At 43.9% G+C, this 22,905-nt stretch overlaps 1 protein-coding gene across 1 annotated transcript; it reads left to right on the plus strand.

The window, feature by feature from the left end:
* Positions 1-1,357: 1,357 nt before the first annotated feature.
* On the plus strand, positions 1,358-21,738 carry prag1 (PEAK1 related, kinase-activating pseudokinase 1). The gene is made up of 6 exons (XM_080866257.1): positions 1,358-1,589; positions 6,136-6,474; positions 6,562-8,282; positions 14,877-15,022; positions 16,135-16,898; positions 19,232-21,738. Exons 2-6 carry the CDS (start codon positions 6,211-6,213, stop codon positions 20,375-20,377), a joined length of 4,041 nt encoding a protein of 1,346 aa, XP_080722383.1. The 5' UTR covers positions 1,358-1,589; positions 6,136-6,210; the 3' UTR covers positions 20,378-21,738.
* The last annotated feature ends 1,167 nt before the right edge of the window (positions 21,739-22,905 follow it).

Consider the following 22,905-nt stretch of genomic DNA (forward strand, 5'->3'; position numbering starts at 1 on the left):
AGTTTTATATGACAGCCTTTCCTCCTGTGACTTTGCAAAATGACACTGCATGAAGCTAATGAAGATTCTCAGCACAGATACACTTCAGTACAGGAACAACACGTACCACCTCCTGTACGAATTTCATATAACAAAAGAAAAAACCTATACATTTTCCGTGCAATGCATTGTTGCCTGGGCTATGTCGAATAGCTGAATGTGCCTAGAAGCTTCTCACACATCATCCAGCGCTCTTATGCAACGCACCAATCTGAATTACCCCATTAGCAGAATTATTACATGTGCTGTGCTGCCAAAAATAGATGAAATGCAACAAACTCTTAATCCTCTTGAGAGGATTGCAACTCTTTCCAAATTCAACAGGTGGTCTTGTAAAAGATATCCCTTTTCCTGGATCCAGTCTCCGCTCTGCCACTTATGCTGATTGTCTTAGCTCTGCTATAAATCTTTGGTGAGTTTCAGGATACTGCGAGGGTCTGTGTCCAATCAATTCATATTCATGGATGTGTTCTTCACAGGCAATAGATCAGATCAATGGGATACTTGGATTTGAGGCTTGACAGATTGAGTACTGTTTTTTCTTAGATTTTTCAAGGAGCCATCAGAGTCTGTCTCCTTTGCTGTATTTATGTCCTACTACAGAAAACCAACATTAAATCTTCAAAAAACTAATTCTGGTGTTGTTTTAAACAGTACTTTCTTTTTAAATTAGTCAGGAGACAAGTGTTATTGCTCGTTTCAACGTCATTTCTTGATAAGATGTTAGAAGACACACTCAGTTAAAAGGTTAATCTCTATGGCTGAGTTCATCCACACTGACTGTGTTTGTCAGTCCCTGAGCTATGCTGCCAGTAATGGAAATCAGCAGGGGTCCAGCCAGGCTCAGTAGCAGCAGCAGTGTTTTTCTATTACTCTGTCACCGTGATGAACAGAAGCAGGCACAGTCCTGGGGGTAGCAGAGGAAAAGAGAGGGGGGGCAACAGAACTCCAGAGAAGCTTGTGTTGATCCACACTCTCTTTGCTTCAAAGGATCTCTTGATCCAGTCTCGGGGCTTTCTGAATAAACTTGCACAAGCCAGTGGCCCTTGGAGCCATGAAGTAGTGACCATCATTTGTAGCCTGAAGCTTAAAGTTTAAGATTAGGAAAAGTTGGGCTGTGTATTTTTAATAAATAAAACGTATATATGTATGTGTGTGTGTGTGTGTGTGTGTGTATTCTGTAAGCCAGCAGGAGTGTGGCCACTGGGCCGACTGCATAGCAGGCAGGCAGGCAGCAGGCAGGCTGGTTGGTTAGGAGCTCCTCCCACCTCCTTGTGCTCTCCCCCACGTTGCTGCAGAGGGCTGCGCTCCAGCACTCCACCTCTGCACAGTGCAACAGCAGCAGCGCCAGCATGCCTGGCTGGAGCCGAAAACAGCCCGCAGCAGCGCACAGTCTCCTGCGTCTTTAACCTGTCGGTGGTGGAATACTTGAAGACAGACGGATATCGACATCTGTGGGAATCACGAGAACATTTGCACGTGTATTCATTATTTTAGGTCTTTTTTTTTTTAACGCTTTTGTGTTACCAGGCAGGACGAAGTCCGAGCAGGTAAGCAGTCGGCGGATAACCTTGGCTACTTCAGCATGGTTTCATTGTAGGTGCCATTTATTTCCTCCCTCCCTTTATTTCCTTTGCATAGGCGACACCTGCTTCATCTGCTGAACAAAGTTGTTTCACTTGAATTTTCTATAGGCGTGCGCGTTGTATTATTCATTCAGGTAATAGATTTTTTTTCTAAATAACGCAATATTCTAAGGACATCGTTTTTCTTTTACATTTAATCTTCAACAACCCATCGCCGACCAAATTTGGCATGGCGACAGCAACGTTTACCCAAATCTTCACGCACCTCATCTAAAAACAGAATCTCAGACCGAAACACGTGGGGTGTTTACCGCAAGTCGAGCGGATGTTAAAGCTGATGCTCGCAAAATAGACCAATAATCTATCTAAGATGGGGGTTTAGAAGAAAGTTCACAAGTTATTTTAGGGTGGCGGGGTTGGAAATACCCCCCTCGTGACTGTGGAGAAACCTGGTTGCGCCCCCAGAATGAATGAACGGGGCCGTGTGAGTGAGCAGGCGTGACAAATGTTGCCCGAAAAGGGATTTGTATTCAAAGTGAGGGACTACACACTGAGGTGACCTGCTTATCAGACTGTGACGTGAACTAGAGGTTGTCCAATTATTTTGATTATGTACGAGTGGATGTGTTTTGTTTTTGTTTTGTGTGTGTTTTTCCCCTGTTTTGTGGGCCTGTCATCCAATTAAGTGTGCGTTTGCTCGCACGGCACAGAGCAGCTCCTTAAAAAGCAGTCAGTAGGACAAGTCGGTGGATTACAGTAACCCTAGACTCGAGTAATAACCATCAGATGACCTACACTTCATAGCGACTGTCTCTGCGCTTGTTTGCTTACGCGTACATGTGCGCGCGTGTGTGTCTGTCGGGGTATGAGGTGGGGTAGGGGGGGGTTGGGGGGGTGTCATGTGTGTATGTAGGTGGTTGACTCCTTGGTTATGCGCTGCTGCGTAAAGATTCAGGATTCAGACAAAGTGCATTCTCACACCCTGCTCATCAAAGGGAAAAGAACCAATTTTAGGTTCAGCGGTTGGTTATAAGGTTTAGAATCTTTGAGATTACCTTTGGATCTGTTTGAAATATCAGTGTGTGTGTGTGTGTGTGTGTGTGTGTGTGTGTGTGTGTGTGTGTGTGTGTACAAAGGTCGAAAGAAATGAGGGCGGAGGCTTGTTAAGGTTTGCACAGTCTATATGAGGTGGTGGCTCAAAACTGTAAATTCCACATCCATCCTCAAGTCATTTTTCTAGCCCCCAGCTTCTCACACGCTCATGAGATATTCTCCATAGTCTGTCTTAGAGCAGGGTGATATGGCCAAAAATATTTATCACGATATATATTTGAAAATTTGCGATAACGATATAACCGACGATATAATTGATGCGAGACAAAATACAACTCCACAACATTACTAGCGCAAAAAGACAACCTTCCATTTATTTTCACTTAAACAAGAAGCTGGTTTTTATGTACATTAAAGCTTTATAAAAATGTAACAGTGCAAATGCAAATTCCTTGCTGAAAGTTTAACCAAAAGGCATTTCCAGTAGAAATGGGCTGACATATCCTGAGCATAACCATGTATAATATCCACTGAAGTTAAAAAGAGGTGCTTTGCAACATTAAACTGCAGTGTGCAGTACGCATTTTTCGGACCATAAGGTGCACGGGATTATAAGGCACATTAAGCGAAACAAAGCAGTCAGATAAATCAAACTTTATTAAACTCATTCTTCTTGCTTCCTCCACTTCTGTACCATTGATTCATTAATGTTGAATTCTCTGGCAGCTGCTCTATTCCCATGTTGTTGCAGTATATTAATGACTAACCTCGTATTGTGGATGGATTATCTCAGTTGTTCTCCTGACTGAAGTTTGGTCCGTTTACAGCATCCTGCCATGCGATTGCATTTGTCTCTAACCATGAAGAACCTTCACGTTAACTTTTATAAGTGGAAAAGTGTTAGTGTTCGTCCTCCAGCTTCACTGTTTATGTTATGCTAACATAGCTGTGTCGCTAGCGATCACGTAGCACATCATTATATACCAGCTAGCCCAACTTCAGTAACCCTACAAACGTCACTGCTGTTTAGTTTCCTGTCTTCATTTATGTTGGAAGTGATAGCAGAGCTGTACGTTTGATTTTTTTCAGAAATCTCTCAGTCAGAACATGCAATATCATGCTTAGGTAACTAGCGAAACTAGCGAGCTAACTTCCGCTAGCTTCCTGCTAACTTCTAACTCCGTTAAATGTAATAACTTTTGTTTTCATGGATGCCTGGAAGTTAAACTTTATAGTTACACCTGGTAAAGGAGCAATGCTGATCGTTTTATTAAATATCAAAGAATTTAGACAGTTTTTAACTCTAAGTGATGCTGCAGTGTTGTTTGACCTGAAGCATACGGAGTTTAGGACCCAGATTACTCCCAGATTTAAGAGCATCTTAGTCCGACAAATATGACAATAACAACGGCCGCTTGCATGTTCTGCAAAAAAATGTGCTTTATTGTGTATCTGACGGACAAACACCAAACCAGTTCCACATCACGGAAGTTGCACCATTTTTACAAACCAATTCTGGTTCATCTGTTTCACTCAACAATCGGCCATGTGCGTATGAAAACAAAGGCACTGCGCATGCGCGTTTTACTCCCATTCTATCGCGATATTTCATTTTCCTATCGTTGCCTAACATTATACCGGTATTACCGTGAACGGTATAATATGGCCCAGCCCTAGTCTGTCTTATATCGAAGGTACTGCTTCACTTTTCAACTTCTTGTTGCTGCGTGTGAGAGCTTTTACTTTTTTACTTTTAGCAAGGGGAAGTGAGAGAAATTGAACGGTGAACTTGAGAAGGTGTGGGGAATGTAGACCACAGGGTCTATCTCTGTTAAAACAAGTAGCTCTGACCATGCCAACAAGAGCCAAAATAACCAAAACCGTGTGCAGCTTCATTTGTGTCCCAGTGTTGCTGTGCAAATGCAGACACGAGTGCCAGAAGTGGTCTCAGGTGAAAATCCTGCGTGGACGATTGCGACTCTCTTAGCAGAGACTAAAGTTGACTGGCAGCAGGTCTGTGCACTCGAGAACCAGTGGCCCAATAATCCCTTGCGCCTCTGATCAGTCATCTATCCGCATGACTCATGCACGAGGCTGTAAGATGTTGGCCAAGCTGCAGTTTCCTCTGTTGTCGCAGGAACGGTAAAACAAACAGTGAGCTAGCGGATGCCTTCCTGCATGAACTGAGTCAGACAGAACAAAGAAAAATGTAAACATGCATCTTATCTTTGCCAGCGGGACCACTCGTCATACCCTGTGGCATTACTGGGTCATAAAGCAAGAATTAACTGGAGTCTTAATAGGCCTAACCTCTATTAAGTATTTTTCAATCCATGGCTACGTTAATGCTTGATGTCGCTCTAATGTTTCTCTGTGATGAGTCGCAAGTTAGCTGAGAACTTTCCTCAGTCATAAGAGGAATTGTGGATCCTCCTGCCTCTTACGACTGTTTTCCAGCCGGTGCATCTTAAATAGCGAGCTAATGTGGCCGTATGTCACTGCATCACCTTGTTGAAAGGCAATTAAAGCTGTGTCAGGAGCATAAATAGAGACACACACCCCCACCCCGCTCCCGGCTGCGAGGAAACAAATGATCTCTCTGAAAAGGTGTTGATCTTCTCTCTGTCGGCCCAGTTAAACGGGGCTCAGCGAGGGAGAGGAAGGAGGTGCGTGGTTCAGTTGTGTTTGTGAGAGGTGTAGGACGCACATGTTGTTTGTGTGTTCATGTGTAGAAGAGAGAAGGGGGGTGGGGGGTCATCGTGGGTGTGAGATTCACCCTGGTGAGACTTGCGCCTTTAGACATTCCTGACATTCCGACCTCCGGGATGCTTGAGGCTCCTCCGTCTTCTGGTAGCACGCTGGGGGCTGCGGAGGGCTCCGGACGGCTTTTAAGTTGCCAGGCTCACATCGGCAAAACCCTTTGGTTGAACAGAAACCACATACCCTCTAATTTAAGAGGGCATGGGAACATGCAGTGCACGCAGGCATCAGGTCTTCTCAAGTTACATCCATGAATGACACTTGAGTCTTAACAAGTCTTCTATGGAGTCAGAGACACTTGTCAGCCTGGGCCTCCTTGTCTTTGAGTTTTTAAATAGATGCTTGAACTTTTCACTGTTTTTTTTTAAAATATCTGTTAGGATTTATGGCAGAAGATCATGCATATGTTAGGTTAAAGGCAAAATTAATGAAAACAGTCTGATACCTTTTCTCCGGGCACTGCAAAAGAGATATGAGCTGTCAGACAAGAACTTAAGGGCTGGGTGAGATTTATACATCAATTTTTTTTTGTTTTGTTTTTTGGGGGTTTTTTTGGTGACAAAGACATGTGGAATTATTATTATGACTTAATGTAATCACTTTTAGGCCATATGTCTAACTCAAAAACCTGTGCTTCATTCTTCTCTCTGCCTTTTACATGCTGCCCTACGACCGACACCCCGTGTCGCAGAATCAGCCATGACAGGTCATCCTGCATCTACCAGATACTTCCAGAGCCACCTCTGACCAAACCGGATTTAGCGAACCCAAGATGTCAGCGTGCAACGACTTTGCAGAACACGTGTGGAAACCCGGCTCTTGTAAGAACTGCTTCCACCCGTTCAGCGCACACAAGACCGTTGGCTTCCGGGATGGCGGCGCACCAGCTGCGTGTTTGAAGAGCAGCCCGGGAGGTGATGAGGAAGCTTTAGTGACTGCGCCTTCACCCTACAGCAAGCCGACGATAGCTGTGAAACCTACTATGATGAGCCTCGACACCAGCGATGCTGCAGATGTCAACATGAACATTGAGCAGGTGAGCCTCTCAAATGTTTCCATTTTTTATTTATTTTTTTGTCAGCTGGATGTGTGTTTGGTAATGTGTGTTCATGTTTGTTTGTAGGAGGAAAACACAAAGAGCCCAACTGAGAGGCTGCGCCTCAAGCAGCTCTTAGACCTGTCGTCTCTTTACATTGATAACAGCGGCTGCAATAAGGCCCACAGAGACGCAGTTCTTCAGAGTCCCGACGCCAAGAAAGACTGCAACAACTGCTTCTCTTTGACTCCCTTGTCCCCCACTATCCTGCCCACTGACTCTAAGATCATCAGCAATATCTATGTTACCCAGGAGGAGGGTCGAGGTTCTCAGAGTTTAAAGAAAAATGCCAATGAAGACTCCTGCAGGCAGCAGAATAGTACATCCGCTCTCCGAACCAAAAGCACTTTTAATGGAAATGTTGTGACTACCAGGTCGAATTATCAAGAATGTCAACAGGCAGCTGTGGAGATACCCTTTTCACTGGATATTGTCCCTACTAGCCCTGCCACAGTCCACAGCAATGGTATGAGCAGTGGGAGTGCGACGGGTGTTACCACAAAGACATCCAGCACTTCTACCACTTCCTGTGTGGATGTTGCTAGCCCTAAATCTCTTTGTCACATCCTGTCCAAACAGAGCAACCTATCAGACTCCTCTTATTCTTATCGTAGCAGCACAGATTCACTTCCTGGAGGCTCAGGCTCAGGAGCAAGAAAAGACAGCTCGAGGAGCCCCCAAAGCCCACCATCTATGGGTAGCCCACAGTCAACTCCCACCTTTTTCAGTGGACAGAAAAGCTCAGAGCCAATTTATGCTGAGAGCACTAAGAAAAAGCGCAAGCAGCAAGAAAACGGACTGCAATCTCAACCGGAGTCCCCAAACCAGACTGAGGAGTCCCTAACCTCTGAGCATGACCTCTCAGGAGACAGTCAGCGGGCCACCATCACTGTAATGGCTGCTCACATGGAGGAGAACAACAGAACTTTCTACTTGAGCAGCCCGGATTCGGCTGTTAGCACCCAGTGCCACTTCAGCCCCACGGCTCGAAAAGACCAGAGCAGTCCTGCTTTCCGTTGGCCCAGCCCCAGCCACAGCATAGGCTCTCTTGCTACAGAAGTAGGCTGTGCCCCTACTCTGCACCCCAAGCCCCAGTCCAGCCCACCAATTCCTCCAAAGAGGAACACCCGCTCCCCAAAACTGGGCACCTCTAGCCTCTCATCGTCCATGTCTTCTCCAGTCCCGCTTCCTGAACTTCCCAGACTACTGACCTCCAGCCTCTCTCCGTCTGTTTCATCTCCCGTCCCTCTCACTGAACTCCCCATGCTTTTCTTCGTCTCTACTAAAGAGGTCACTGCTGAGAACCAGAGCCCAGCGCCCGAGCGATGGCACAAGCCCCACCACCACAGCTCTGGCTGGAACTGCCGCATTGAGGAAGAGGAGGAGGAGGAAGAAAGAGACCGGAAAGAGACTGAAAAGAAAAAGTTAGCCGCCAGTGCTGAGGCAACCTCTCGGGTGACAGGCGTAGTCAATGGTGCTGCTGTCTGGAAGGAGGCCAGGGACTCGAAGGCCCACAGCGGCCCCCCTCCGCTGACAGAGCCAGGCACGGCCCCCCCAGCTGCCACTAACAATGGTGCCTATCAGGGGGAAACTAAGGGCAACGGCGCAGAGGCGGAGGGCAAGCATAACGGGAGCATGCCGGCAAAGCAACCGTTGCATGGTGGCTCATCAGAGCCGCTGGCACCAGGGAAGGGAGCTACCAGCCATGACCCCAATCCACCGCCTCCCCCACCCAAGAAACTGCACAGGTAAGAATAGCAAAGCACTGTTTTTGTTTTACAGTCACACATTTGGTTGACCCTTGAACAGGACAGAGCAGCAATGCAGCAGATCTCAGAAAGATCTATGACTTTTTTTTTATTACTAAATCTGCTTTTTCAGTTAATCGTGTTGTCAAAAGCAATGGCAGAATAGCAGCAAGATGGCTGAGCCTATCTGAGGCAACGACACTGCTCCATCACTCATGTTGACCAACAAACACAAAATATCTCAGAAGGTGTTCACTAACTTTGTTCAGAGTAGCTGGAAAACATCACAGGCACGAAATCCTTTTAGCTGATCATCTAATATCCAAACATGTAACACAAACAAATGCACAACGTGGCTTAAGGACAGGGGAACTGAAATATTGTTTATTCAAAGGCAGCAGTGAAAAAGTGTGATAGATACTGCATTATATGGAGGTAAGCTGTTGACATACTGTAATACAGTTTAACTGTAACGCAGGTTTATCACATGTGGATTGCCTGTTGTAGCAAATACTTGTTCTATTGTTTTGTCTCAGTGACTTGCATTAGGATTTTTGGGACTGTGGTTTGATTATATTATTTAATTTAGCACTTATAACATCCACTTAGGCCTAATGTAATGCTCTCCACAAAGGCAGTTCTGATGCATTTATGTCATGCAAGTCACTATTCGGTGTCTGTGACCATACATATGTGCAGATACAGTATCTAACTGCAGTCATTAGTGTGAAACTCGCAGTGCCTTCTCCTTTCATAGCATCATTATTCAGCCTCCATTCTAATGCCTTGTGATCATTCAGACTCTTGCAGAATATTCCTTAATGCACGCCTTGTTCTATTCATGCTAGCAGCGTGACCTTTTTCAATTGTAATTAATGCACAAAGTACGTCTGTTAAGTAGCCCGCTGCTATGTCAAGTTACTGTAAATTTGTTTTGGCTGCACCACTGTAGACGATGAATGCAAAAAGCATTTGTAGTACTGTGGAAAACTCTTGAGTAGCCCTTCCTTTCTTTATATTTTAATAGAAAATTGGGAGAAATCTTTAAACATGCATGAAAATACAGTGTGCACAGCAAAAACGAGCCTTATATAAAAGATTTCTAACAAGCGTGAAAGCCAATATTTATTCATTAACACAGCCTGAACTCTCTTAGGCACGAAAGTAGTCTTCAGGAATAGTTCTCTGGGCTTCCTGGAAGACTGTCGAAGCTCTTCTTTGGATGTTGGTGGCATTTTACTGTATTGTGGTTGGGATCTTTGTCAGTCAGATGCTAGTGGGTCCAAATCTGATGGCATTTTTCTGTGTTCATAATTCCATCAGTTTTGACAAGATCTACAACACCCCTGGCTGAAATGCATGCTCGAACCATGACAGAGCCTCCACCATGTTTTTACAGATGACTGTAGCCAGTCACTGTTCTGCATCTCTCCTTATGTCCTTGGTACATATTGACAGTGGTTTGAATCGGAATTTTCACATTTGGATTAGTCGCTCCAAGACCTGATTTTCAGTCAAATTCTTATGTAAAGTGACATACCTCCACCTTTTTCCCCAATTTCCTTCTGCATGAATGGCTTCTTGACAGCCACCTGTCCACTAAAATTATTTCTGATGAGGCTTTAGTGAACAGTTCTTTGGATCAACTAAAGGCTCAAATACATCTCTCAGCTCCTTTTCAGGACCGTAATAGATTTTTCTCACTCTTTAAAGACATGAGTTTCAGGTGCTGTTCAGATATTTTAAGGACACACTGCACCACATGCTGAGAAGTGCCAAATTCAAGCTGAAATCTCTCTGGGAATCACTTTGTTGGTGCGAAAAATACTATTGTATGTCTGTCAAAATGTGTTATTTTTGTGAGTTTCATAGATTCAATCAGCTAAAGGAATGGAAACAAATTATGTCTGTAACAAAGATCCAATTTAAAATGGGCCCCCTGGTCAGTTTTCTCTTATATGTAAAAACAACACTGGTTCACATCCTTTGTGTTAAGAGCTTTTTTCATCCTTCAGTGATTCATAAGTCCGTGTTAAGAGGTTCAATAAACAAAACCCAAAAAAAAGCATTACTCAGAAAATGGGCAGATGCAAGGACTAGACTAAATATGATTTTTTTTTTAAAGCAGCCACTATCCAAAGAAAAACTTTGAAAAACTTCAGAAAGCCCAGAGAACTATTGCTCAAGACCACTTAAAAAACATTCCAAGAAAATCTGACTTCTTTGAAGAAAAATATAAAGAAATGAGACCAGAGGTGAAATTTTCACAGTACTGTGTGTTTGTTTGTTTGTTTGTTTGTGTGTACGATATTTCTGCTGAAGTCCACATGCTGGTCATTTGTGTGGCTTGATAATCACGTTTTATTACATCATGTGCTATATATGCAAAATGATGAATGCTCCTCTTTGCACACTCCTGGTTTTACCAGTCATATGTAAGCTATAAAAAAATGCACAGTTGCCTTAAACTGAAGTTGCGTGAGTCTAAGAATACATTGTGCTGTCTGAGTCAGTTTTCCAAACAAGAAAAAGAGAAGAGGCTCTGTGTTGAAGTTATTAGAGCATCAAATGAACCCCCTCCCCCCTTAAAATAAACTTTGCTTTGTCTATAACAGTGCAATGAGGTGCAAGCCACACACACACAATGTGACTTCCCCTACGTAAGCACGCGTTTTCTCATCTTGAGCTAGATTCGGCCAAAGCTCAGAAGACGACACAGACCGCTGATCACATTTCAGTGGGGCTTTATGTTTGTGGTAATTCTAGGAAGGAACCGTTTTTGCTGTTATGACATTGCCAACATTCTGCGCTGATAAAAAAAACCTTGTTGGGACACATGTGGGAACACGCCTTTACCCAGTCAGTGACAGCTCTCGCTTTGTGGCATTCCAAGTTTATCAGTGGGTTTAATGTGTTTAAGCAGTAAGCGACCCTGGTCACTACTGGAGACACAGTACTGGAGAGTAGTTCCACATTCCCGACTCAAAGACATGAGTACACGTCCCCTTTGAAGGAGCATTTTAAAGTTCTGAATCATTTAAAATCCACAGATGGTTTAAAAGAATCTGGCTCTCAGAGCCTTTGATCACGGCATAAAACACCAGATTTTGCTCTTTAATTCCATGTAACAGGTCATCCAATGGATTATATGTCGGGTCGGGCCTAGGAGGTGTTCGCTTTTGTGCATGTGCCTACGTCATGGATGAGTGTGCATGATTAAGTAGCCTACTCCTTAACAAGGAAGGCGTGTCAACTGGTGTGTAAATGTTGCCAAAGAGGGAGGGGCTTTAGTGAACAGATTGCTGCCCCCCGGGGCAACTCCCAAACTGTTCCAGCCTGGCGATCAGTTGCCACAGATAGAAGTAGATTTTATAGATCAGCATTGTGGACTCAACTTGACTTGGGTTTGAATTGGCTTCGCTCTGTGATCTGCTATTCCAAGATTTGCTGCCCCTCCCTGCACAAAGCCTTCCTGATCCCCTTTCTGCTGCACAACAGATAGCATCTTGTTGCAGTCTGGCAGACTTGAAGGCTTTTCTAAAGTGAACTCGTAGGTGAATGAAATTAGAAATGTGGGCGCTTTAACTCCCCGCATCTAATGGATGCTGTTGCTTTTCTTGTGAGACACTTTAAATACACACATTACTCGTGTGGCACCAGGGTTGTGTTACCTACACACGCCGTGGCTCTAGGGAGCCGCTAGCATGATCCAGGGGCATTTTGTACCAACCGGCCCAGCAAGGACCTCAGCATGAGGTAGGCACCTGACGACAAATTATTCTCCTGCATCACCAGTGAGACACAAAATCGGACTGCTATGTCATTAGGCTGGTGAAGAGTTTGTGTTTCAGGTTGCTTTTCTCTCTCTTTCTTTCCCCCCACATCTCCATCAGATGCCAAAATTTAGATGTAGCATTGCATGTGGTCAAATTTGTTTCCTTCCTCTTTTACAAACTGCCATTTGCTCTTCTTCTAATCTCATGTAATGTTTTTCCACTTTCTTGATCTAATTCTCTGTTTTAACAAGTCTCGCTGGTACAGTAGAAAGAAGTGGTAAGATGAAAAGCTTGATAGTTCTAATAGATTTTACATTCTTAGACAGGAGGAGCGACAGAGTTGCATTTCAAAGATTGTTTTGGGTTTTTTTTTAAACACGTGAGCTGAGCGGCGGTGAATAAGAAAAGGGGGGAAAAGGCTGACAAATGATGACAAGGTAGGCCTGGAGCAGTCTGCAAGAGATAGCAAGGATTTGTGTCAAACATTAATGGATCTTTGGTTTATAAAACTGTACAGCCTTGGTAACTGTCCTACAGTCTTTGGAGGCAAACAATGTGTCTCTTTATTCTCTGTTGGAACATGTAGAGGTTGCACAACAGGCGGGAGAAAATATAACCCTGTGTAACAGAAATGCAATATACAGCTTTTTACCTCCTGTGAGTCTTTATATTAAAGGAGGACATGAGATATTTATATTGTCCATAATATCACAGAGATAGAGTTCAATCCGTTCCTCTCTGGCAGAGACTCATAAAAACTAACACTGCAAGCTTTGCGGGGATTGTGTTCATTGCATGGTGTGTCTGCTACCACCTCTGCTTCCTGCAGCGTACATAAAGGAGGGACGGTGTATTATGAATTAATCGGGTGTATTCTTAATACTCTTTAACCAGCTAAGCCCGTGACTAAAAGATTACATCTCTACATGAAATGGCCCTGAAAATCCAAGTATATTTGTACATGGGTGAGCATGTGACCTTTTGCACGTAAACATACAAAGCGTATGCATGCTTTCGCTCCCACTGCATCATTTTATGTGATTACCACAAAGAACGTCCTAAGTAAGAGTCGGGAAGTGAAATCAGTTCAATTAGGCTAACCTACAACAACAACAACACTGCTGCAGTTTGGTTTATGTCTCATTTTACACTGTTACACTGCTATCTCTAGCTAGTTGGCTGCAACGCCAGTCCGATTCACTGGGGCAATAAGAGAATCTCAAGTAAGCTTTGTTTTTTGCTGGAAAGCTGATCAGATCTACTCAGAGGAAATGAGAAACCAAGGTTATTAATAGATGTTTAGTCTAAAATCAGACATTCTAGTCACGGTGATCTTGGAAAAAATGTTGTCTTTTGGTGCATAATGTGCATTTTATACAACACTGTATAAAGTGTGTGTGTGTGGGGGGCTTTTAAATTAAATTAAATTCAAACTGCAGATACCAAGTGTTCACAGCAATAAAAATCTTCACTTGAAACATTTATGTGCATTTAATGGAACAAACAATAATGAGGACAAATATTGTACCACCCTAAACGCTTGTATCTCCTTCCTTGCGTGCCTCTCCTAAAGAAGCTTGCTTATCCATGCTCATCCTCCAGTATAAATCAGTGCCATTATTTTTTTTCACATAGGAAAATCTCATGTTTTGGATACAAATCGGAGAGATCTAGACCGAGACATGCACGGGCGCAGACATGCACATTCGCTCATAATCCCTGCGCTCATTACCATTTCTCCTGCGCCTCAGCGTTTCCACTGCCTTTCATCATGGCCTCTTTTGTCTGTAAAATGATAGCGAATCCTTTAGCTAACTACCAACAGAGAATACCTAACCCTTTGTCTCCCCCCTGTGCTTCTCTCCTCTGCTCCTCTGTTTTTTCTCCTAATTTATGGTGGAACTGAAGTCAGGGGCCGGCAGATAAATGGATAGAGGAGTCATTTTGTGACGGAGGAGAGGACGGAGAGGGGCAGATGAAGGGGAGGGATGGGACCCTGCTTCCCTGAGCCATTAGCAGCTGTAATGAGAAGAGCGAATAGCTGTCAGTCACCCTAATTGGTCAAATTTATTAGAAAGTGTTCATGAACAGTTTTCACTAGCATTATAAGACGCAGTCACAATGGTTAGATGGTCAGGTAATCAGGCAAATGGACAGGAGGAACTTTGGTTGTACTTTGTGCTTAAATTTGTAGCCTTTAGTTGAAGCTATATTTGGGAACCATAGTGCAGTTTTTAAAAAGATTATAAAAAACCAGAGAGGTCCTCGCATTTATTCTTCTTTTACAGATTTTAGTCGTTAATGTAACTCTGAGTCCCTAGCCACAAGCATAAATTAGGAAAATGCAACTAAATGTAGGGAAATCCAGTTTGCACCTATGCTCTTATTGCCACTTGTGGACACAGAGGGGCTAACGCTCAGCAGCAGTTGCTCAGTCTCACTTTTAGATTCCGATGTGATTGGCAGTACATTTTTCATCAAGGCTTGTTTATTGCAATTATGAGGCAACGTTGAATCAGGAAGCGTTGCACTCCTAACAAAGAAGTGAAACTTGACATGACTTATTCATCGTTTCATCTGAAATGATGTCGTCCTTCCCGCAGGTTTATTAATTGCATGGTGCAGGCGTAAAACAAGCAAGAGGAAGAGGGATGGTTCCACATTTACAAACGGGCATGCAAGAAAAATGCCCATTTCTGCTGCAGATCAGCAGATTGACTGCCTCGAGACACTGCACCGGGCCCTGTTGTAGAAAAGTAAATGGTAAAAAATCAAGTTGTGTAACATTATCTCTGCTTTTTTGTTTTCTCCATGACAGAGTGGGTAGGATGAGTGGCAGCAACATGGAGATGGACCGCTGTGGCCAACATGGGTCAGTAGAGAGCCCTACCTCGTCTCTACGGGGCCTGAGCAACTCCAGCCTCCCAATGGCCTCCACTGACAACCTGGCTGCAACTGACACTGGTAAGCAGCTCATACTGAATCAGTTAATAAAAATAATAATAGCAGTAATAAACATTCGTGTAATCCAACTGAAACGAGCATGACATATCTACATGGCAATGTCAGTGAATTTTCTGACATGTACACTTGGGTATCCGTGGAAGTTGTTTTGCTCTTTTATGACTGCGAACCATAAAGGTGCACTTTGTTCAGAGTTAACCTGAGCAGCAACATCGAAACAAGGAAAGGAAGCTCTGCAGGGATTTACAGTTAGTGGCTGTCAGCTTGTCCCTGGTTCCTTTTTTCGCATGCAGTGCACATGCAGTTTGTTGTAACGGGTTCATTAGTTCACGTTTTTCACGGTCTTCTAGCCTGAGACATGGCTCAGAATGAGAGGCATCTGTCCTCGCGTTGGAAACTGTCGTCATCCTTCACGTATCAGCTTTAAACCTCGGTGGCACTCAGACACTTGTAATTGCTGCAACTTCCTGAGCAATGTTGTTTGAAGAGATAATTATGGACTCTGATAACGAGGGGAAAAAGGGCTCGGCTACATCCTAGAGCCACCCCCCACCCACCTTTACTGTCCACCCCCCCTTGCGAAAGCAGTTCTTGAAGACTGCACCGCACAATTATCTAAATATCTTCAGTCTTCTCTGGTGTAATGTCAGGTTCCAAGTTTAAGTCTTTAATTGATAAATGGTTCATAACTGGGTGGAAGATGTTTTGACTGTCACCATGGACCCTGGATTGTGGAAAATTTCCAGTTCTTCTGTAGAAACAAGGTATGTCTTTATATTATAGCCGAGCAGTGCGCAGTGACATGAGGGGCGTAGTAGATAAATCAGATTTGCAGCTGTCACCTGGGAATATTCTATCAGGGAATCCTGTTAAGGAAAATTAACTTAGAAGGACGCACAGACACAAAGGATACACTGTGTGAATCCACAAAGGCAGGAAAACGAAAGTCTGCCAAGAGACATTTCTCTCTGTTTGTGTCTGTATTAGTTTGTGTGCATGTGGAAGCCTGTAATTCCCAAGTTGACACAGTTTGTGTTTCATTGGTTATGTCTGTGAGTTTGGTTTTAATTTAATTGGTAGACCTGCTAACGTCTTTTTTTCTTCTTCCATAGATTCTCAGGATGCTACACGAATGTCTTGTTCTTCTCCGTTTCCTAGAAGCCCAGTGGCTTCAGCTCCAGGTTCTCCTAACCCTCCCTCCATTACCAGCCCGAGTAAGCAGCCGCCTCCACTCCCAGAGAAAAAAATGGCCAGCCGCACCGTGTCCGCTCCCGACGGAAACGGAAAGCCTTTCGTTCGAGCGTACCCGCGCCTCCCGTTTACCGGCTCAGAGAGCAATGTGTGCCGGACCGCTGATGCCAGCTCCCGTTCCAGTTTGCCATCCAGCCCCGTTGATCCACGGCCCATTTTTTCCTCCAGTGAGTCTCTAGAACGTTGTCACGCCCCCCTGGGACGAGCCTTGAGGTCCAGGACGCTGGACGAGCCAGTCAAGACTCATGGTCGGCTGGGCGTGCACTGCCGAAGCAGCATCACTTGCTTATCTTCTCCTCAGCTCAGCGTGCCGTTCTCAGCTGCAGAACCAGGTTCAGCGCCAAACTTCGGCTCGAGCCTGCAGCTCCAGACCCTTCTGAGCAACATCGACAGTAGAGAAGGAGTGTACTCAAAACTGGGCGGGCTTTATGCTGAGTCTCTGCGGCGCCTGGCTCTAAAATGTGAAGATCACTTCACTCGCTCACAGAAGAACCCGCTGAGGTTTGAAGAGAGCAACTGGTCTCTGTTCAGGCTCACGTCTAGCAAGCCCAGCTGCAATGCAGGAGACGCTGTATACTACTCTGCCGCCTGTGCCTTAGACCCCAGCAGCTCCTACGCTGTAAAGGTAATCCCTAAATACTGAGCTTCATTTGCAAGTGAGAGATGTTTTACTTTCCAGGCACGCAACACACTCTGTGAGCACTTTATCAGAATTAACCCAAAAAGACTAACTGGGCAACCGAATGAACAACTAGCTTTTTGTTTGTTGTTGTGAGCACCCAAGCATTTTTTCTGCAAAACAGGGAAAGGGTGGCAGGTGTGCAACCTGTTATGCTTCCTGTCACTACTTCAAAATAAAAGCCTCAGTGCCGTTTTCTACACACCTAACATGAAAAAGCAGTAGTTCAGTTAGATTGTCAGTAACTGAACACAGCTTTGATGCACTGTTTGGAGAGTAAACGATAAATAGGGAGGTACTAAAAAATAAAAATGTAAATAACAGTTACCTCTGACTTCTTTTGAAGTGGGTTCTCATTAAAATGGGATTGTAGGATCATCAATACAGTACAGTTTACAGTATTCATATTATTAATAATATCCTACATAGTTTAAACAAGTGGTTGCCAATGTTTTTCATTGGATCCCCTAACATACTTCGAAACTATTTTAATATAACATGTTTTATCTTTAAATATATATTCAGCAGAATTCATTTCAAACTGGTTTGGGCTACTTTTGGATGCCCCCAACCGGTCAAGGCAGATGGCTTCTAAAACTGGTTCTCCTGGAGGTTTCTTCCTGTTTTTCCTTCTAGCTGTTGCCAAGTGCTTACTCATAGGTGGTCGTTTGATTGTTGGGGGTTTGCAATAGGCTAATAGTAAAGTTTATCTTTCAGCATAAAGCACCTTGAGGGGACTGTTGTTGTGATACTTTTAGCAGCACTCTATTTATCAAATATTAATATCAAAGGATGGTGTCACCAACTCTACCCATTTATCCAGTATATGCCCTGTTAACACTTTCAACTTTACCTAGCTAGTCAGCTGCTAATCCATATTGCTAGCTAACGATTCACTGCTAGCCATGTTTCAGAACAACAGTTTGCAAATGTATTCATAAATCAGTTTGATTTGAAATATTAACTAGTAGTTTCAACTCTTGGCCAAACATTAGCAAGCTGTATCTTTATCACTTGGATAGTTACTCATTCATTTTAATCACTTACACATTTTTTGGCTGCCATTCTTTTTTACTGCTTATCCATTACTTTTAGCGAAGTGTAAACTTTAAACTTTGACCACCTATTGTACTTGTATTCTTGGTTTTCATATAATGTACTTGGATTTGCAAGGCTAACATTTAAATGAAATGGAAAATTTTAAGGAAAACATTTGTTGTTAAAACTGTGCAGAAGATAACCTGCAAGTGTATAGTAACAGAGTCGGGGACTTTGCTTGCTCGTAACTGTCAGTTCCAGTTGAGAGAAGTGAAAACTTACAGTTGTCTGAGGTACAGTTGACCTAGTGGGTGTTGAACTTTTAAGCAGGTACTTGACAGTTTGAGGACAGGATGAGGAGCTTAAAACTGGGCAGCAGTCTTATTTGTTCTAAGGCTGCAGATGGGATAGCCCCACTACAGCGCAAACCTTAAAGGCATGTAATGCAAATAACGAGGAAGGAGGGTGTGGGTGATGTGATCTTTGCCCGAAAGTCATTAGTGCTGTACAATGTAGCAGCTGTTTGTATTGTGTGTTTTGCCACAGCCTGGGTGCCCAGACTCTTGCTTAATATCTCTGGGCTGATTAATCTTTACATTCCAGGCAGGGTTTACAGTCCAGACAAACCCTTTCTGTTGTCCAAAGCCAAGACAAACTTACTTAGAAGACACTCATCCCTGTGCTAACGATAATTTTGTACATTTAAGCAAAGTCAGTACAAAAAGTCAGCATGCTTTTTTACATGTAATGCTGTTTACTGTATTGCCACCTAAACCTTCTCACTAAGACGAGATCATTATTTTTGGGGGGAAAAAACCAGTCCCATCAAAGACTTAAAATAAATGTAATTTAATGGGAGGTGTTGTTTAAAAAATTTGATGTAATATTTCACACAGACCAGTTTGAGAATGGACACTGGAGGGCTGTAGTAGTTTATTTTCATCCCAACAGAATCTGGTACTGCTATCAACTTGCCAAACTGTGGTATAAAAAGTATTTTTGAGAAAGCTTTTCAGCTGAGGCTTGAGCTTACATGTCCATCAGGGGTGCTGATTTCACATGAATAGGAACAGGAACTGAATTAGCACTGACCTTGGAACTTAACTAACAAGAATTCCTTTCTTATGTTTCTTGGCTCCACTCCCTTCCCGTCTCTGGAATTTTCCCTCCCTCCCTCTTTGTCCCTTTCTTCTTTTCTGCTTCACCCCTTTCTCCCTTCCTTTGTGTACATACCTCTGCAGATCTGCAAGAGTTCAAGCATTGAAGCCAAACAGGGCCATCTCTACGGCCTGTCAGTGCAGCAGAGCATGCCTCCTCACTTCAACCTTCAGCAGGACTGTGGTCACTTCCTCGCCTGTGTCCCCCAGAGCATGTTGCCTTCTGATGAAGTCTCCCAGCCAACCACACCTGCTTCGCCACTGCCTCAGTCTATGCAGGGCCAGCCGGAAGACAGAGAGCGAGTGGTGGTCATCACACCTGAGATCCCTCAGCAGACGGCAGCTGACTTTGTTCGGGAGTGGGAGGCATTCCACAAAGCTCAGCCAGAGGTCTACGAGCGTCGCATATGCTTCCTCCTCCTACAACTCTGCAATGGCCTAGAGCACTTGAAAGAGCATGGGGTCACGCACCGTGACCTCTGCCTAGAAAATTTGTTGTTGGTACCTCATCAGCGCAGGCCCGCTCTGTTCGCTCCACAGACTGAAAACAGCTCCAGTAATGGTTCAAGCGGTGCAGAGGCTCAGCGTCACCTTCCCCGGCTCCTGATCAGTAACTACGCAAAGGCCAAGCGTCGCTCCTCGGAGGATGCCGTGTCAACCAACGTGGACCCTCGCATCAAACGTGACCACGCCAGGCTGGCGCCTGAGATCCTCTCAGCAGCCCAGTACCGCAAATTTGATGAGTTCCAGGTGGGCATCCTGATCTATGAGCTCCTCCACCAGCCAAACCCGTTCGAGGTCAGTCCAGCACTGAAGGAACAAGACTACCGCTGTGAGGACTTGCCTCCAATCCCCTCTGTCTCCCTCTATTCAGCTGGCCTCCAGAGGCTGGCCCAGCTCCTTCTCCAACCTGACCCCATCAAACGCATCCACATCCAGGAGGCCAAGCGTATATTGCAGAGCTTGCTCTGGGGACCGAGGAAGGACCTCATGGATCAGCAGTGGGAGAGACAAGGACAAGGGGGAAACTTTGTCGATGGATCCCGACACGAGGGTCTCCTTAATTGGCTCGACGTGAAAAGGGCGCTGCTGATGATGAAGTTTGCCGAGCGCTCGCTGGAGCCAGAGAGGAACGCAGAGCTGGAGGACTGGCTGTGCTGTCAGTACTTCTCCTCAGCTCACCCTCTGTCCCTCTGCCATACAGCTGAACTGCTCTACTCACTAAAGTGAAAGCTCACCTTATGGGTTAAAAATCCATGTGGGCGAAAACATATTTATATGCGACTGTAGGTGCAAGAGAGACCAATGATGTCAAAGAATGGGATAAGGAGGCACAATCCTCTGGAGAAAACCCGCACCCGTGTATTCGATCGACTTCATGCACGAGATCCATGCGTCAAACTAGCCGTCCAGTCTGAACTTTTTTTTAAATTTATACCAACAGTATCCTGCGACAGTGAGCTTAGTATAAAAAAGACCTGTGAACACACCACTGATTTTGTAATAATCAGAAAGATTCTCATGACAACTAGAATCTGTTTTCATTTTCTCTCGCGCTCCCGGTGGATGCATCAGGGGGGGAAAAAGAACATGGACAGTATTCATAATAATACACTTACCAAAGTTCATGTTTGGCACTGTGTTTTGTGTATTTATTATATGTCAGTGGAGACATTTATACGCGCTGACGACAGGATAGCAATTCATAACCTAATTCTGTGTCAGTAATGCTGTGTCGCACATACATGTGCAGCTAACTTTGTCTACATGTAACCTGTACGGCTAATTTCTCTGCTAATGGAAATGTGAGGTCACCTGCAGGCTTTACCGTATTGCACCTTTTACTCTCATGTTTTTTGTCATGGGCACATAGTGCTGTATTGCAGAATTACTGCAGGATTATCCTTTTTTTTTTCTTTTTATTCTGTGTATACTTGGAAATGATCAACACAGCCTTTTGGAAAAAAATACTACTACTGTTCTACTACATGCAGTTTTTTCCCTCCTTCGCTCAATTTTATTATATATTTAAATGTTTGTTGACATTTGTCACAGTGCCTTTTGTTCTTTTGTATTTGTTACAGTGACTCGAGCCTAATGTAAATACTCCCCACCATTTGTCCTTTGTGAAACTGGCCTTTCACAGGAACAATGTTTTCTTTTCTTTTCTTTTTTTTGGGGGTTTTGAACAGTGATTTGTAGATGATAATAGAAGTGAATGGGCCCAAGCAGGTCTTAAAAAGCCATGAATATGAGCAGTAGTTAAAAAAACAAGATGATATTTATGATTTAAGTTGTTATCTTGTAGTAGTCACTGGAATTTCTGTTTATTTCCATGATATTCAGCAGCAGCTGGGCTTTTTTATGTGTCATGAAAGCTTCAAGTTATAAATTATATTAAAACAAAAAGTGTGGCAACACATTAACAGCCTGCACGCAGGTTTTTATTCATGACCAACTGTTTCTAATGTGGAAGAAAAGTAAAACACGCCCTGAACTCACGACTAATGCATTATTGATTGGAATTATTTTGTGTGTGTGCCTCTTATTTGCATCTATCAATAAACTGCATATATTTTCTCACTGCAGGATGTGGTGTGTTGAGGTAGTTTTTTTCTTTGTTTTGTTGTACTTATCCATTTTAATGATTGGGCTATTAGCAGGTGCCGCTAATGAATATCTGCAAGCTGTTTGTGACAACTGATAGATACATTCCCTGGCCTTTTTATTAGTTCCACAACTGTTAACGCAAATATGGCAGCAGTTCTTTGCATTTAGGCACGTAGAAATCATTCAAACCAAACAGAATAAAGATGAAAGGTGATTTTTGAATTGAAGTGACTTTGGACATGGTTGTTGTGCCAGACGTGTTGGGCTGAGTATTTTAGAAACTGCTGATTTACTGGGAATTTCCCGCAGATCATCTCTAGGGTTTACAGAAAATGGTCAGAAAAAGAGAAAATATCCAGTGAGCAGCAGTTCTCTGTGTGGAAATCCGTTGTTGATGCCAGAGTTTAGAATGGAATAGAACATTTCAAGTTCACAGGACAGCAACGGTATCTCTGAACGCACAACATGTTGAACCTTGAAGCAGATGGGGCACAGCTTCAAGGTTCCACACCTGGTGGACCACACAGCGTGCCACGCTGCCAGCTGAGAACAGGAACCTGATGTGACAGATCACACAAGCTACAAGATCGGGGGAGGAATACCTGCTCTGATGAGTCTCTATCTGCTGCCACATTCAAATGGTAGGGTCAGAATCTGCTGTAAGCAACATGGAAGCACAGATCCATCCTGCCTTGTATCAGTGGTTCTGCACACTGGATTACTTTGTACCAACTGATCGTTGTTTAAACACAGTCTACCTGAGTATTGTTTCTGTTCATGACCACAGTGTGCCCATCTTCTAATGGCAGCTTACAACAGTATAACGCTCAAACATGGACCATGACTGTGAGCTCGCTGTGCTGAAGAAATGGTCTCCTCAGTCCAACAGAGCACCTTTGGGATGTGTTAGAAAGGGAGTTTTGCATCAAGCAAGCAGATCTGAAGGGGTCACACAGGAAATAGAGGGTGTTTTTGATGAACGGGAGAAAACACCAGCCTTTTGTTATGTTGTTGTGTGTTTTGTGGATCCTATTACTCCAAAGTATGCTATGTAAGACTGTGTGAAACACATGCAAATTAACTAACTAACTCCGTACTGAAAAAAAATCCACAGCAGTAAACGATGTTGCAGATACCTCCTCCTATTG

The sequence above is a fragment of the Rhamphochromis sp. 'chilingali' genome (genome assembly GCF_963969265.1).
Source record: "Rhamphochromis sp. 'chilingali' genome assembly, chromosome: 2".
NCBI lineage: Eukaryota > Metazoa > Chordata > Actinopteri > Cichliformes > Cichlidae > Rhamphochromis > Rhamphochromis sp. 'chilingali'.

Coding starts and splice junctions, on each gene's coding strand:
- prag1 (XM_080866257.1), top strand. CDS start 6,211: ATGTCAGCGTGCAACGACTTTGCAGAACACGTGTGGAAACCCGGCTCT. Junction 8,283..14,876: donor CCACCCAAGAAACTGCACAG/GTAAGAATAGCA, acceptor TCTCCATGACAG/AGTGGGTAGGATGAGTGGCA. Junction 16,899..19,231: donor GCAGCTCCTACGCTGTAAAG/GTAATCCCTAAA, acceptor ATACCTCTGCAG/ATCTGCAAGAGTTCAAGCAT.